This window comes from Anas acuta, chromosome 18 (assembly GCF_963932015.1).
Source record: "Anas acuta chromosome 18, bAnaAcu1.1, whole genome shotgun sequence".
Taxonomy (NCBI): domain Eukaryota; kingdom Metazoa; phylum Chordata; class Aves; order Anseriformes; family Anatidae; genus Anas; species Anas acuta.
Window position 1 is genome coordinate 12,647,298 of NC_088996.1, and position 9,529 is coordinate 12,656,826.

General features: G+C 66.9%; 2 protein-coding genes across 2 annotated transcripts; one reads left to right on the top strand and one right to left on the bottom strand.

The window, feature by feature from the left end:
- The first annotated feature begins 22 nt into the window (after positions 1-22).
- On the top strand, positions 23-2,693 carry SGSH (N-sulfoglucosamine sulfohydrolase). The gene is made up of 8 exons (XM_068655124.1): positions 23-184; positions 297-457; positions 598-703; positions 875-1,025; positions 1,182-1,338; positions 1,502-1,583; positions 1,667-1,870; positions 1,963-2,693. Exons 1-8 carry the CDS (start codon positions 103-105, stop codon positions 2,520-2,522), a joined length of 1,503 nt encoding a protein of 500 aa, XP_068511225.1. The 5' UTR covers positions 23-102; the 3' UTR covers positions 2,523-2,693.
- Positions 2,694-3,103: 410 nt separating this feature from the next.
- GAA (alpha glucosidase) lies at positions 3,104-9,475 on the bottom strand. The gene is made up of 19 exons (XM_068655119.1): positions 8,911-9,475; positions 8,686-8,831; positions 8,224-8,389; positions 7,881-7,977; positions 7,672-7,791; positions 7,350-7,468; positions 7,093-7,224; positions 6,769-6,879; positions 6,487-6,600; positions 6,295-6,379; positions 6,084-6,201; positions 5,784-5,917; positions 5,531-5,682; positions 5,226-5,374; positions 5,011-5,152; positions 4,708-4,806; positions 4,420-4,584; positions 3,992-4,144; positions 3,104-3,668 (listed from the first exon to the last, which is right to left on the bottom strand). The coding sequence occupies exons 1-19, from the start codon at positions 9,289-9,291 to the stop codon at positions 3,609-3,611; spliced, it is 2,643 nt and encodes an 880-aa protein (XP_068511220.1). The 5' UTR covers positions 9,292-9,475; the 3' UTR covers positions 3,104-3,608.
- Positions 9,476-9,529: the final 54 nt, after the last annotated feature.

The following is a 9,529-nucleotide window of genomic DNA, read 5'->3' on the forward strand; positions in this document are numbered from 1 at the left end:
AGCCGCCCGGGCAGCCTCATGTGACGGGCAGAGGAGGAGCCGGGGCCGCCGAGCCCCGCCGCTACCGGGGCCGCTGCCGGGGCAGCTACCGGGGCCGGTGCCATGCGGCCCTGGGCGCTGCCGCTGCTGCTGGGCGCGCTCCGGCTCGGCGCAGCCCCCGCCCGCAACGCGCTGCTGCTGCTGGGTGAGCTCGGACCCCCCCGGACCTCCCCCTCCCGATCCTTCCCCCCCGACCCCGCAGCCCCCCCGGGCCCCCGCGCCCCGGCCCCCGCTCACCCCGCGCCCCTTCCCCGCAGCGGACGACGGCGGCTTCGAGAGCGGCGCCTACAACAACTCCGCCATCCGCACGCCCGCCCTGGACGCGCTGGCTCGCCGCAGCCTCCTCTTCCAAAATGCCTTCACCGCCGTCAGCAGCTGCTCCCCCAGCCGGGCCAGCATCCTCACCGGGCTGCCCCAGGTGGGCGCACCCCAGCCACCCCCCCATAGACCCCTACCCCTATCCCGGACCCGCTCCCCGCACCGCAGCCACGGTCCGGGCACGGCTGGGTGCTCCGGGGCTGGCATCGCCCAGCCCTGTGGTCTTCCCCCCGTCTGCAGCACCAGAATGGGATGTACGGGCTGCACCAGGACGTGCACCACTTCAACTCCTTCGATGGTGTGCGGAGCCTGCCCCAGCTGCTCAGCCAGGCAAATGTCCGCACGGGTACGGAGCCCCCGGGCTGGTGAAATGGGAAGGGAAACCTCCCCTCTGTGCCCCAGCACCCACCAGGCGAAAGATCCACCTGTGGGTTGCACAGCACCAGTTGGGCCCCTGCCCCTGCTCGGTGCTGCTGGCTGGGTGCTCCTGGCACACCGCGTGGCTGCGTCCCCGCAGGGATAATTGGGAAGAAGCACGTTGGGCCTGGGGCCGTCTACCCCTTTGACTTCGCCTACACGGAGGAGAACAGTTCGGTCCTGCAGGTGGGGAGGAACATCACCCGAATCAAACAGCTCGTCCGGCGCTTCCTCCAGAGCCAGGACACGAGGTGAGACGGGCCGTGTGTCCCTGGGATGGGGCTGAGCCACCACGGGGCCCCGAGCACCCTGCCAGGGGACACAGGGGGTGTCTCTGACCAGGGATAATCTGGGGGGGCAAGGGCAGCCCCTCGCTGCACCCCCTCCACCTCCCCCCCAATCTCCAGGCCTTTCTTCCTTTACGTTGCCTTCCACGACCCCCACCGCTGCGGGCACTCCCAGCCCCAATACGGGGCCTTCTGTGAGAAATTCGGCAATGGAGAGAGTGGCATGGGCCGGATCCCCGACTGGAAGCCACAGCTCTACCGCCCGGAGGAAGTGCAGGTGGGGGCCTGTGGGGCTGCAGGGGGCCATGGGGGGGTCCCCGGGGGCTGCACAAACCTCCATCACTGCTGTCAGCAGCAACGTCATGGACAAAGGCTGCCTGGCGTGCCTGTGACATCCCCCCCCAGGGTCACCATGTGCCACTTCCCCTTTTTCCACATAGGTCCCTCCCTTTGTTCCAGACACGCCGGCTGCCCGGGCGGACCTGGCAGCCCAGTACACGACCATCGGGCGTATGGACCAAGGTAGGAGCTGCCAAAATTGGGCCAGTACCCATGCACACGGAGTGCCCTCCCGCAGCCGCCCAGCTCTGCTCTGCCATCCGCAGGGATCGGGCTGGTCCTGGAGGAGCTGCGGCGCGCTGGCTTCCTCAACAGCACGCTGGTGATCTACACCTCTGACAACGGCATCCCCTTCCCCAGCGGCAGGACCAACCTCTACCGGTCGGGCACGGCCGAGCCCTTGCTGCTCTCCTCCCCGGAGCACACCGGGCGCTGGGGCCAGGTCAGCTCGGCCTTCGCCAGCCTCCTGGGTAAGAGCCCTCGGGCAGGGAGCAGAGCTGTGTCCAAGGGGCACGGCCAATTCCCTGCTCTGCCCTCCTCTCACTCTTCTCTTCCCCTCCAGATGTCACGCCAACCATTCTGGACTGGTTCTCCATCCCCTACCCTTCCTACAGCATATTTGGCTCGAAGCGGGTGCAGCTCACAGGGAAATCTCTCCTGCCGGCACTGGAGAAGGAGCAGCCCTGGGCCACCACCTTCAGCAGCCAGAGCCACCACGAGGTGACCATGTACTACCCCATGCGGGCCATCCAGCACCACCAGTTCCGCCTCATCCACAACCTCAACTACAAGATGCCCTTTCCCATCGACCAGGACTTCTACGTCTCGCCCACTTTCCAAGACCTGCTCAGCCGCACGAGGGCCGGGCAGCCCACCCACTGGAACAAGACGCTGCACCAGTACTACTACAGGGACCGCTGGGAGCTCTTTGACCACAGCCAGGACCCCACCGAGAGCCACAACCTGGCCCCCGATCCCCGGTACGCTGCCGTCTTCCAGATGCTTCGCACGCAGCTACTCAAGTGGCAGTGGGACACTGGGGACCCCTGGGTGTGCGCCCCCGATGCTGTGCTGGAGGAGAAGCTGAGCCCGCGGTGCCAGCCGCTGCACAATGAGCTGTGAGCACCCCGTGCAGCCCGGTGCTGCCCTGGGACCGACCTCGTTGCGCTTTGTGCATCACACAGTGCCTGTCCCCGGAGCATTAAGGGATCCTCATGGCTTTACTCTTAGCCAGAGAAGCTGTGAAGCCAAATTGCTCCTCAATAAAGCCTCTGGAGGAGGTCTCCGTTTGTACCTGGAGTTCAGCACGTGCCTGCCAGCACCCTTCCCCTGCTGCAGCTCTCAGCGCTGCGGTCTCTATGAACCCTTCTGGAGAGCTGTGTGCCCGCTGCTCTCTGGGGAAACGGGCCAGCAGGTCCCAGTGAGCACACCCAAGTGGCAGGGTTTAATTTGGCAAAACACACAGAGCCTACAGAGTCTCCTTGGTGCGCTCGCCCAGGGGCTGGCACACCGCAGTCACCCAGAACTGGGGGTGTGCAGGGGCCTGGGGACGTGGCCCCAGCTCTGGGGTGGCCACGCCAGGCACCCAGCCAAGGCAAGGGCTGAGCCAGAGGGCAGCACTGATTTTAGGACAGGTCTGAGGCTGGCAGAGAATGGCACAGATGCCGTGTGTCCTGAAGCAACAGGACTGCAGCAACACCATCTGCTTGTAGCAAACAGCCGCTCTTTATTCACAGCGCTTCTCCCCCAGCCCTGCTCCCAGCCCTCACAGAGGCTTCCCCAGGGCGCAGCCACGAGGGGCTCCCCCCACCCACACCCCCTGGGTATGAAACCCCCCCACAGACACCAAACAGCAGAGCCCAGCGCACAAAAGGGACTCATCTCTCCTGTGTCCATCCCAAAACCACAAGAATCCCCACAGGCTTTCGGCAGGGGGCCAGTTTGGCACACTGACAGGTTTGCTGTCTCACAAGGCACTTGGGTCTTTTTTCCCCGTCTTGAAGGAGATGAGGGTTTCTCCCCATCCCTTAAGGGTTCTTCGAGTTCACCAGTGCGAGTCCAGTTTCTACACCTCAGGGTAAGGCATTTCAGCACACAGGACAGCCAAGCTCACAGCACAGCCGCGTTCCGTGCTGATTTTCCAAAGAGATGGATGGATCTGGCCGCAGGGCGCAGCAGCACCAGCTGCTTGTGGAGACGGTCACCGGCTCAGGACCAAGTGATCACAAACTGCTCCCACATCGGCAGCGACACGGGGACTCTCAGCACCTGAGGAGGCAAAGGAAGGGTCAGCGGTCGGGAGGGCAGCCCCCACACCTCCCACTGCCTGGGTGCTCCCCAGGGAGGGCTCCCTGCAGAGCTCTGGTCCCATCACCACACACCCCATCCTCTCTGCCCAATTTTTCCCCATGCTCATCCCCTTGCACGGCTGAATCCTGCCAGGGCAGGTGACCCAGCCTTACTGGGCAGCCCTTTACTGCTCGGTGCAAACAAAGCAGAGCTGGTACCATCACTGGGGCCAAACCCTGCCAGCCCCCCGGCCATCCTCTTGCGCAGGCTCAGAGCCACTCGTGGGCAGCCCCCGCGCTCACCTGGGTGTCGCTGCGGTAAGAGAAGTCATCCACACGGGCACCATTGGCCAGGACCTGCCGGGGAGGGCTGGTGACCCCCAGGACAGTCACAGCCTCCAGCAGGATCCCATCGAGGTGGCCGCGAGTCCGCAGGATCTGGCTGAGCACGGCGCCCTGTGGGGACAGCGGGGACGGTCACCATGTGCCACCAGACCCCAGGGCTTCTCCAAGCGCCTGCCACTGCCCTGTGCCCTAAACACACCAAGAGCAGCCCACAGGGACCTCGGTTCCTGCGAGGCCGGGGCTCATTCTGGTTATTTCGCCGTGCTGGGTGCTTGCAGCAGCAGGGCAGGGGGCTGCCCAGCACCGTGTGCCCCAGGGGACAGCAGCTGCAGGTGGCTGCAGAGCCGTGCCCAAACGCCCCCCACCAAGCCCCCTGCCACGCTCACGTGTGAGGCCAGGAAGAGGGTCTCGGTGTAGTCCCCCTTCTCGAAGCTCTGCCAGCTCTCCCCATCGTCCCAGAACAGCTCTCCCCGGGCGAAGCCGTCCGGCGTCAGGGCCACCACCAAGGCCATCCCCTTCTTGCGGGACTCGGCAGTGTTGAACGCAGGCTCCTGGGGGCACGAGGGGTGCAGGATCAGACACAGCAACCCCCCTGCTGTGTCCCCAGGCCTGGCTGAACACCCGCAGCTTGGCTGGGCACACACGGGGTCAGGCTGCCAGTGGGGGGGACTCACCTGCAGGGGCAGGATGTGCCCTGCTCGGACGTGCACATTAATGGTGTCCAGGGGAGCTGGCAAGAGGATCCACTGGCCTTTGCTGTGGATGGTCGAGTCCTAAAGAAAAAAAGAAAGGACAGGTCTCAGGGGTCAGCACGCCCATGGGGGATCCCGCAGCCCTCACCCTAGGACAAGTGAAGCCTCACAGGAGGCAGAAGTCCTCAAAGCTGATTTGGGGAAAGCCCAATGGGCCCGCTACCCGGGAGGAATGGGATGGAGGAGCGGGGTGGCCGCTCCCAGGAGCCCAGTGGCAGCACCTACCCCTGCGAGGCTGTACCACGTCCCGGCCGGGAAGTAGCCGCTGACTTTGGTCTGTCCTGCCTCCAGCACCGGCGTGACGAGCAGCCCCCCACCCCACAGGAGCTGGCGGTCCACGGTCCAGGTGTTGGGGTCTTTGGGGAACCTGGGGAGGGACGGTGGGCGGCAGTGCAGCCCCAGAGCATCTCCCCCCTGCCCGCCCCCGTGGCAGCACTCACTCAAGGAAGAGCGGCCGCACCACCGTCTCCCCAGCGGCGTGAGCCCGGTGGAAGAGGGTGTAGAGGTAGGGCAGGAGGGAGTAGCGGAGGCGGAGGGCTTTCCTCATGGCATCCTGGGCGGCCGGGCTGAAGGCGTACGGCTCCTGCGGCTGCAGGGGAGAAGGCGAAGCGGGATGCTCAGGCAGCACGGGGATGGTCGGTGAGCGCCTGGCCCCATGAGCACGGCGCAGCCCCGGGCTCAGAGCCGCCCCCAGCCCACCCAGCGTGGTGCCCACCAGGGTGAGGGCTCCCAGCCCCACGCTCACCCGGTTGCCGTGGTCGTTGTGGTTCCTCATGAAGGGGTAGAAGGCGCCCAGCTGGGTCCAGCGCACGCACAGCTCCTCGGATGTGTTGCCCAAAAACCCGCAGATGTCGGCACCCACCAGCGGCACCCCAAAGAGGTTGAAGAGCAGCACCTCTGCAGAGGGGACATGAAGAGAACGGGGGCTTGGCAGTGCTGAGCCAGCCCCCAGAGAAGCCCCAAAGGGAGCAGGGGCTGGATGCGGCCCCACAGCCTACCTGGCACGGAGTAGGACAGCTGCTCCCAGTTGCTCTTGACGTCCCCCGTCCAGTGCCCAGCGTAGCGGCCGTGCCCAGCAAAGGTGGAGCGTGAGATGACGAAGGGACGCTTGCCCCGGATCCTCAGCAGAGCGCTGCGGGGAGGAGGTGGCTCAGCCCGGCTGTGGAAGGGGCTCCCAGCAGCAGCACAAAGCACGCTGCGCTACCAACGGGAGCTGCTGGGCTCCTCGGGGCTCCTGGGGCTGCCTCCTGTCGGGGGGAAGCTTTCCTGCAGGAGCTGCAGCAGGAGCCCAGGCTTACTCGTGGGAAGCGATGGCCTCGGTCAGCCCGTACAGGCTGTGCAGGTTGTAGTGCGAGGAGAGGAACTGCTGGCTGGAGGCACAAATGGTTCCTGCCTGGAGGCGCCCCCCGAACACACCTGCAGGGGAGAGGAGGTGGCGAGGGCGAGCTCGGGGCAGCCGGGCAGAGCCTCACCCGCTGCAGCATCCTCCGTGCCCCCAGCCCCGCTCACCGGGCACGTACGGGGGCTTCTCCAGGCTGTTGTCGGGGCAGCCGTCCTGGGAGCCCTCCACGAAGTTGGACGGCTCGTTCATGTCCTGGGGAGAAGGGGAGCCCTCGATTCTGGGGGGGACCCAGCAGAGGGGTGGGGAAGGAGCTGGGAGCCGCTCCCCAAAGCTCTGCTAGGGGGGGAAAGGCCACTCACAATCCACATGCCATCGAAGGGCACCTGGTCGTGGAAGTCCTTCAGCATGTCGTGCCACCACTCGTGCGTCTTGGGGTTGGTGAAGTCTGGGAAAGCCGTCGGGCCTGGCCACACCTGCAGGAGGGAGGCAGCACTGGGCAGAGCCAAGTCACCCCTGTCCCCGTCCCTGTCCCCTCCACCCGCTTTCCAGCAGCCCCTGCGTGTTCCTCTCCCCTTTGCAGCCACTGCCCCACTGACCCGAAGCCCCCAGCCACAGGGACAGGGGCCGATGGCACCACGCACCTTCCCGATGAGGGGCTGCCCCGTGGCATTTCGGATGAACACCCCTCGCTTCAGTCCTTCGTCGTAGGGCTTGTAGGTGCCTGGAGGCCCTGAGCTGCTGATCCCGGGGTCCTGCCGGGGCACAAAGCTGGGGTTTCACCGGCAAGGACAGGGAACAGCATCCTGCGTGCCCAGCCCTGCTCCTGCTGGTTGCCTGCCAGAAATCCTGCAAAACCCTGGGGCAGCAAAGGGCGAGGACACAGCCCGAGGACATGGCCTGCGGGTGAAGCCCAGGACCCAGCCGGAGCTGTCACCACCCTGGGGCAGACTGGAGGCATTGCTCACCACGATCATCACGTAGTGCAGGCCTCGCTGGTGGAAATCCCGCACCATGTCCGGGTAGTCCTTAAAGGTCTCCTTGTTGAAGGTGAAATCCCTCTTAGCATCCATGTAGTCCAGGTCGTTCCACTGCACGTCCTGCAGAGCCGGCGGCAGCACTCAGGAAGGAGATGGCCTCCGGCACACCGCTGTGCCCCAAAAATGGGGACAGGTGCCCCCCTGCACCCACCAGCCGCCCCCACCGGGCCCTGGTCACCACCTACCAGGGGGAAGCGTGCGGCCGACATGTTGGCCACGGCCTGCCGGGTGGTGGTGGTGGAGGAGTAGCCCCAGCGGCAGAGGTGGAAGCCCAGGCCCCAGTACGGGGGCATGAACGGGAACCCTGCAAGTCAGGAGGGAGGGCGGCTTTCCTCTGCCCCACTCACAGCCGTGGCGCTGCAAGGGGGCCGGGGGTCTTCTGGGGGGAGGGGATTGCAATCTGCATCTACCCATCCTCCCAGATTCATGCCACAGCACCCGCTCCTTGCCAGCAGCACCCGGCGTCCCAGGAGCGCCCACACCCCAGGTCCTGCTGCAGACCCCTACCCACGACGTCCAGGTACTGCCGCACCACACTCTTGGGGTCGGGGCCCAGGAAGACGTAGAAGTCCAGGATCCCGCCCGTCGTGCGCCACGTCAGGGCCGGGCTCGGCTGCAGGACCACGTCTGGGGGAGGCGCGAGCACCGGAGGAGCGAGGTGAGGATCAGGCCTCGGTCCAGCACTGTGCCCTGGCACCTCCGCAGCACCCACTCACCCATGGCATTGCTGTTCAGCAGGAAGACGCCGTGGGCCGAGCCGCCGTCCTCTATCACCAGGTAGAAGGGGTGGGAGCCGTACAGGTTGACCTGGGGCTGGAGCAGAGCACAACACGGTGCTGGTGGGGCTCAGCCGAGACCCCAGCACGGTGCCCGCTGTGGTGTTTTACCCACTACACCCACCTGCCCCTCACCTCTGCTCAGCTCAGGGTGTGAACCCGAACGCTGCCCAGGCCGCACAGCTCTGCCCCAGGCTGCTGGGCCGGACCCCTTCCCCTGGGGGCTCAGCCCCTGGTACTGTGGAGCCCCCCAACACCTCCCTCCCCCCAGCCCCGTCCGTACCACCGGCGCCATGTCCCGGTTCCAGAGGGTGACCTTGGTCCAGGCCGTGTCGAGAATGAGCGGTGCCAGGTGCTCCCCCAGCCCCGAGATGAAACGAGAGGGCAAGGAGGTGGAGATCTGCAGGAACTGGTCTGCGAAGAACAGGGGCGCGACGCTGGTGTTCAGCCTGCCGGGGAGAAACGGGGCCGCTGCCAACAGCCCTGGCGTGGGGGCTGGAGGAGCTGGAGACCCTCCAGCTCCTGGTGGGCTGTGAGCGCTCATAACCAGGCGCTGCGGTCACAGCACGAAACAGAACCAGGCTTTGGCTGAGCCCTGGGATTGCTGCTTCCCTAATGCCTGCTGCTGAGCTGTGCTTATGGCAAAGCTCGGGGCAGAGACCCCACTGCTGCTGCGGGGTCCCGTGGGGCGCAGCGGGGTGGTACAGGGATTCTTCGGCCCCGCTCAGTGCCGGACATCACTTACAGGACCTGGCCGCCGGGCCACCGGGAGACGACGAGGCCGAAGGGATCCTCGAGGACCTGCACCCCGTAGAGCGTGGAGGCCGCCCGGGTGTTCACCTGCGGCGTGGGCAGGGGCACCTCGTAGCGCTGCCGGGCCGGGTCCCGGAGCTGTGGAGAGGGGGAGACAGGGGCTCAGCCGGGGTCGGGGGGCTTTGGGGGGCACAGCCGGGAGGGGACCCGGGCGCACCGTGAAGCGCAGGCGGCTCTCGGTCTCCAGCGCCACGTCCAGCCGCAGGGTGCCCACGTCCCCCGGGAGGAAGCTGGGGGCGACGCGGCGGAGCCGAGCCGAGTAGCCCTGGGCGGTGGTCGTCAGGTTCTCCGCCCGGTAGCTGCGGTAGCCGCGGGGGAAGAAGCACCAGGGCGGACCCCCGCCGGCACCGGAGGGGACGGGGGCGTAGCAGCAGCCCCGCGCCTCGCAGCCCGCCCGTGCCAGCAGCCGCTCGGGGCCGCAGTCGAAGCGGTGGCTCGGGGGCACCTCGCAGCCGGCGGCCGCGGAGCTGCCGGCACCGGGGAGCAGCAGCGCCAGCACCGCGATCACGGCCCCGATCCGCGGCCCCGGCCCCGGCATGGCTCCCCCCAGCCCGGCTCCGAGCAGGCGCGGCGGGGAGGGAGCCGCAGCCCGGCCCCCCCGGGCCCTTTCCGGGCTCCGCTGCCTCCCTCCCGGAGCCTCCGCCGGGCAGCGCGGTTCCGGGGCTGCGCTCCAGGGGGAAACGGGGGGGAGAAAGGGGCCGCTGCTCCCCTCCTGCCCGTCCCGGGAAACTGACGAGTTCACAGCGACTACAAGGAAGTGAAAGAGACAAAGGTGT

Coding starts and splice junctions, on each gene's coding strand:
- GAA (XM_068655119.1), bottom strand. CDS start 9,291: ATGCCGGGGCCGGGGCCGCGGATCGGGGCCGTGATCGCGGTGCTGGCG. Junction 8,390..8,685: donor TGGCCCGGCGGCCAGGTCCT/GTAAGTGATGTC, acceptor TCTCCCCGGCAG/GCTGAACACCAGCGTCGCGC. Junction 4,585..4,707: donor GGCACATCCTGCCCCTGCAG/GTGAGTCCCCCC, acceptor TCGTGCCCCCAG/GAGCCTGCGTTCAACACTGC.
- SGSH (XM_068655124.1), top strand. CDS start 103: ATGCGGCCCTGGGCGCTGCCGCTGCTGCTGGGCGCGCTCCGGCTCGGC. Junction 458..597: donor TCCTCACCGGGCTGCCCCAG/GTGGGCGCACCC, acceptor CCCCGTCTGCAG/CACCAGAATGGGATGTACGG. Junction 1,026..1,181: donor CTCCAGAGCCAGGACACGAG/GTGAGACGGGCC, acceptor CCCAATCTCCAG/GCCTTTCTTCCTTTACGTTG.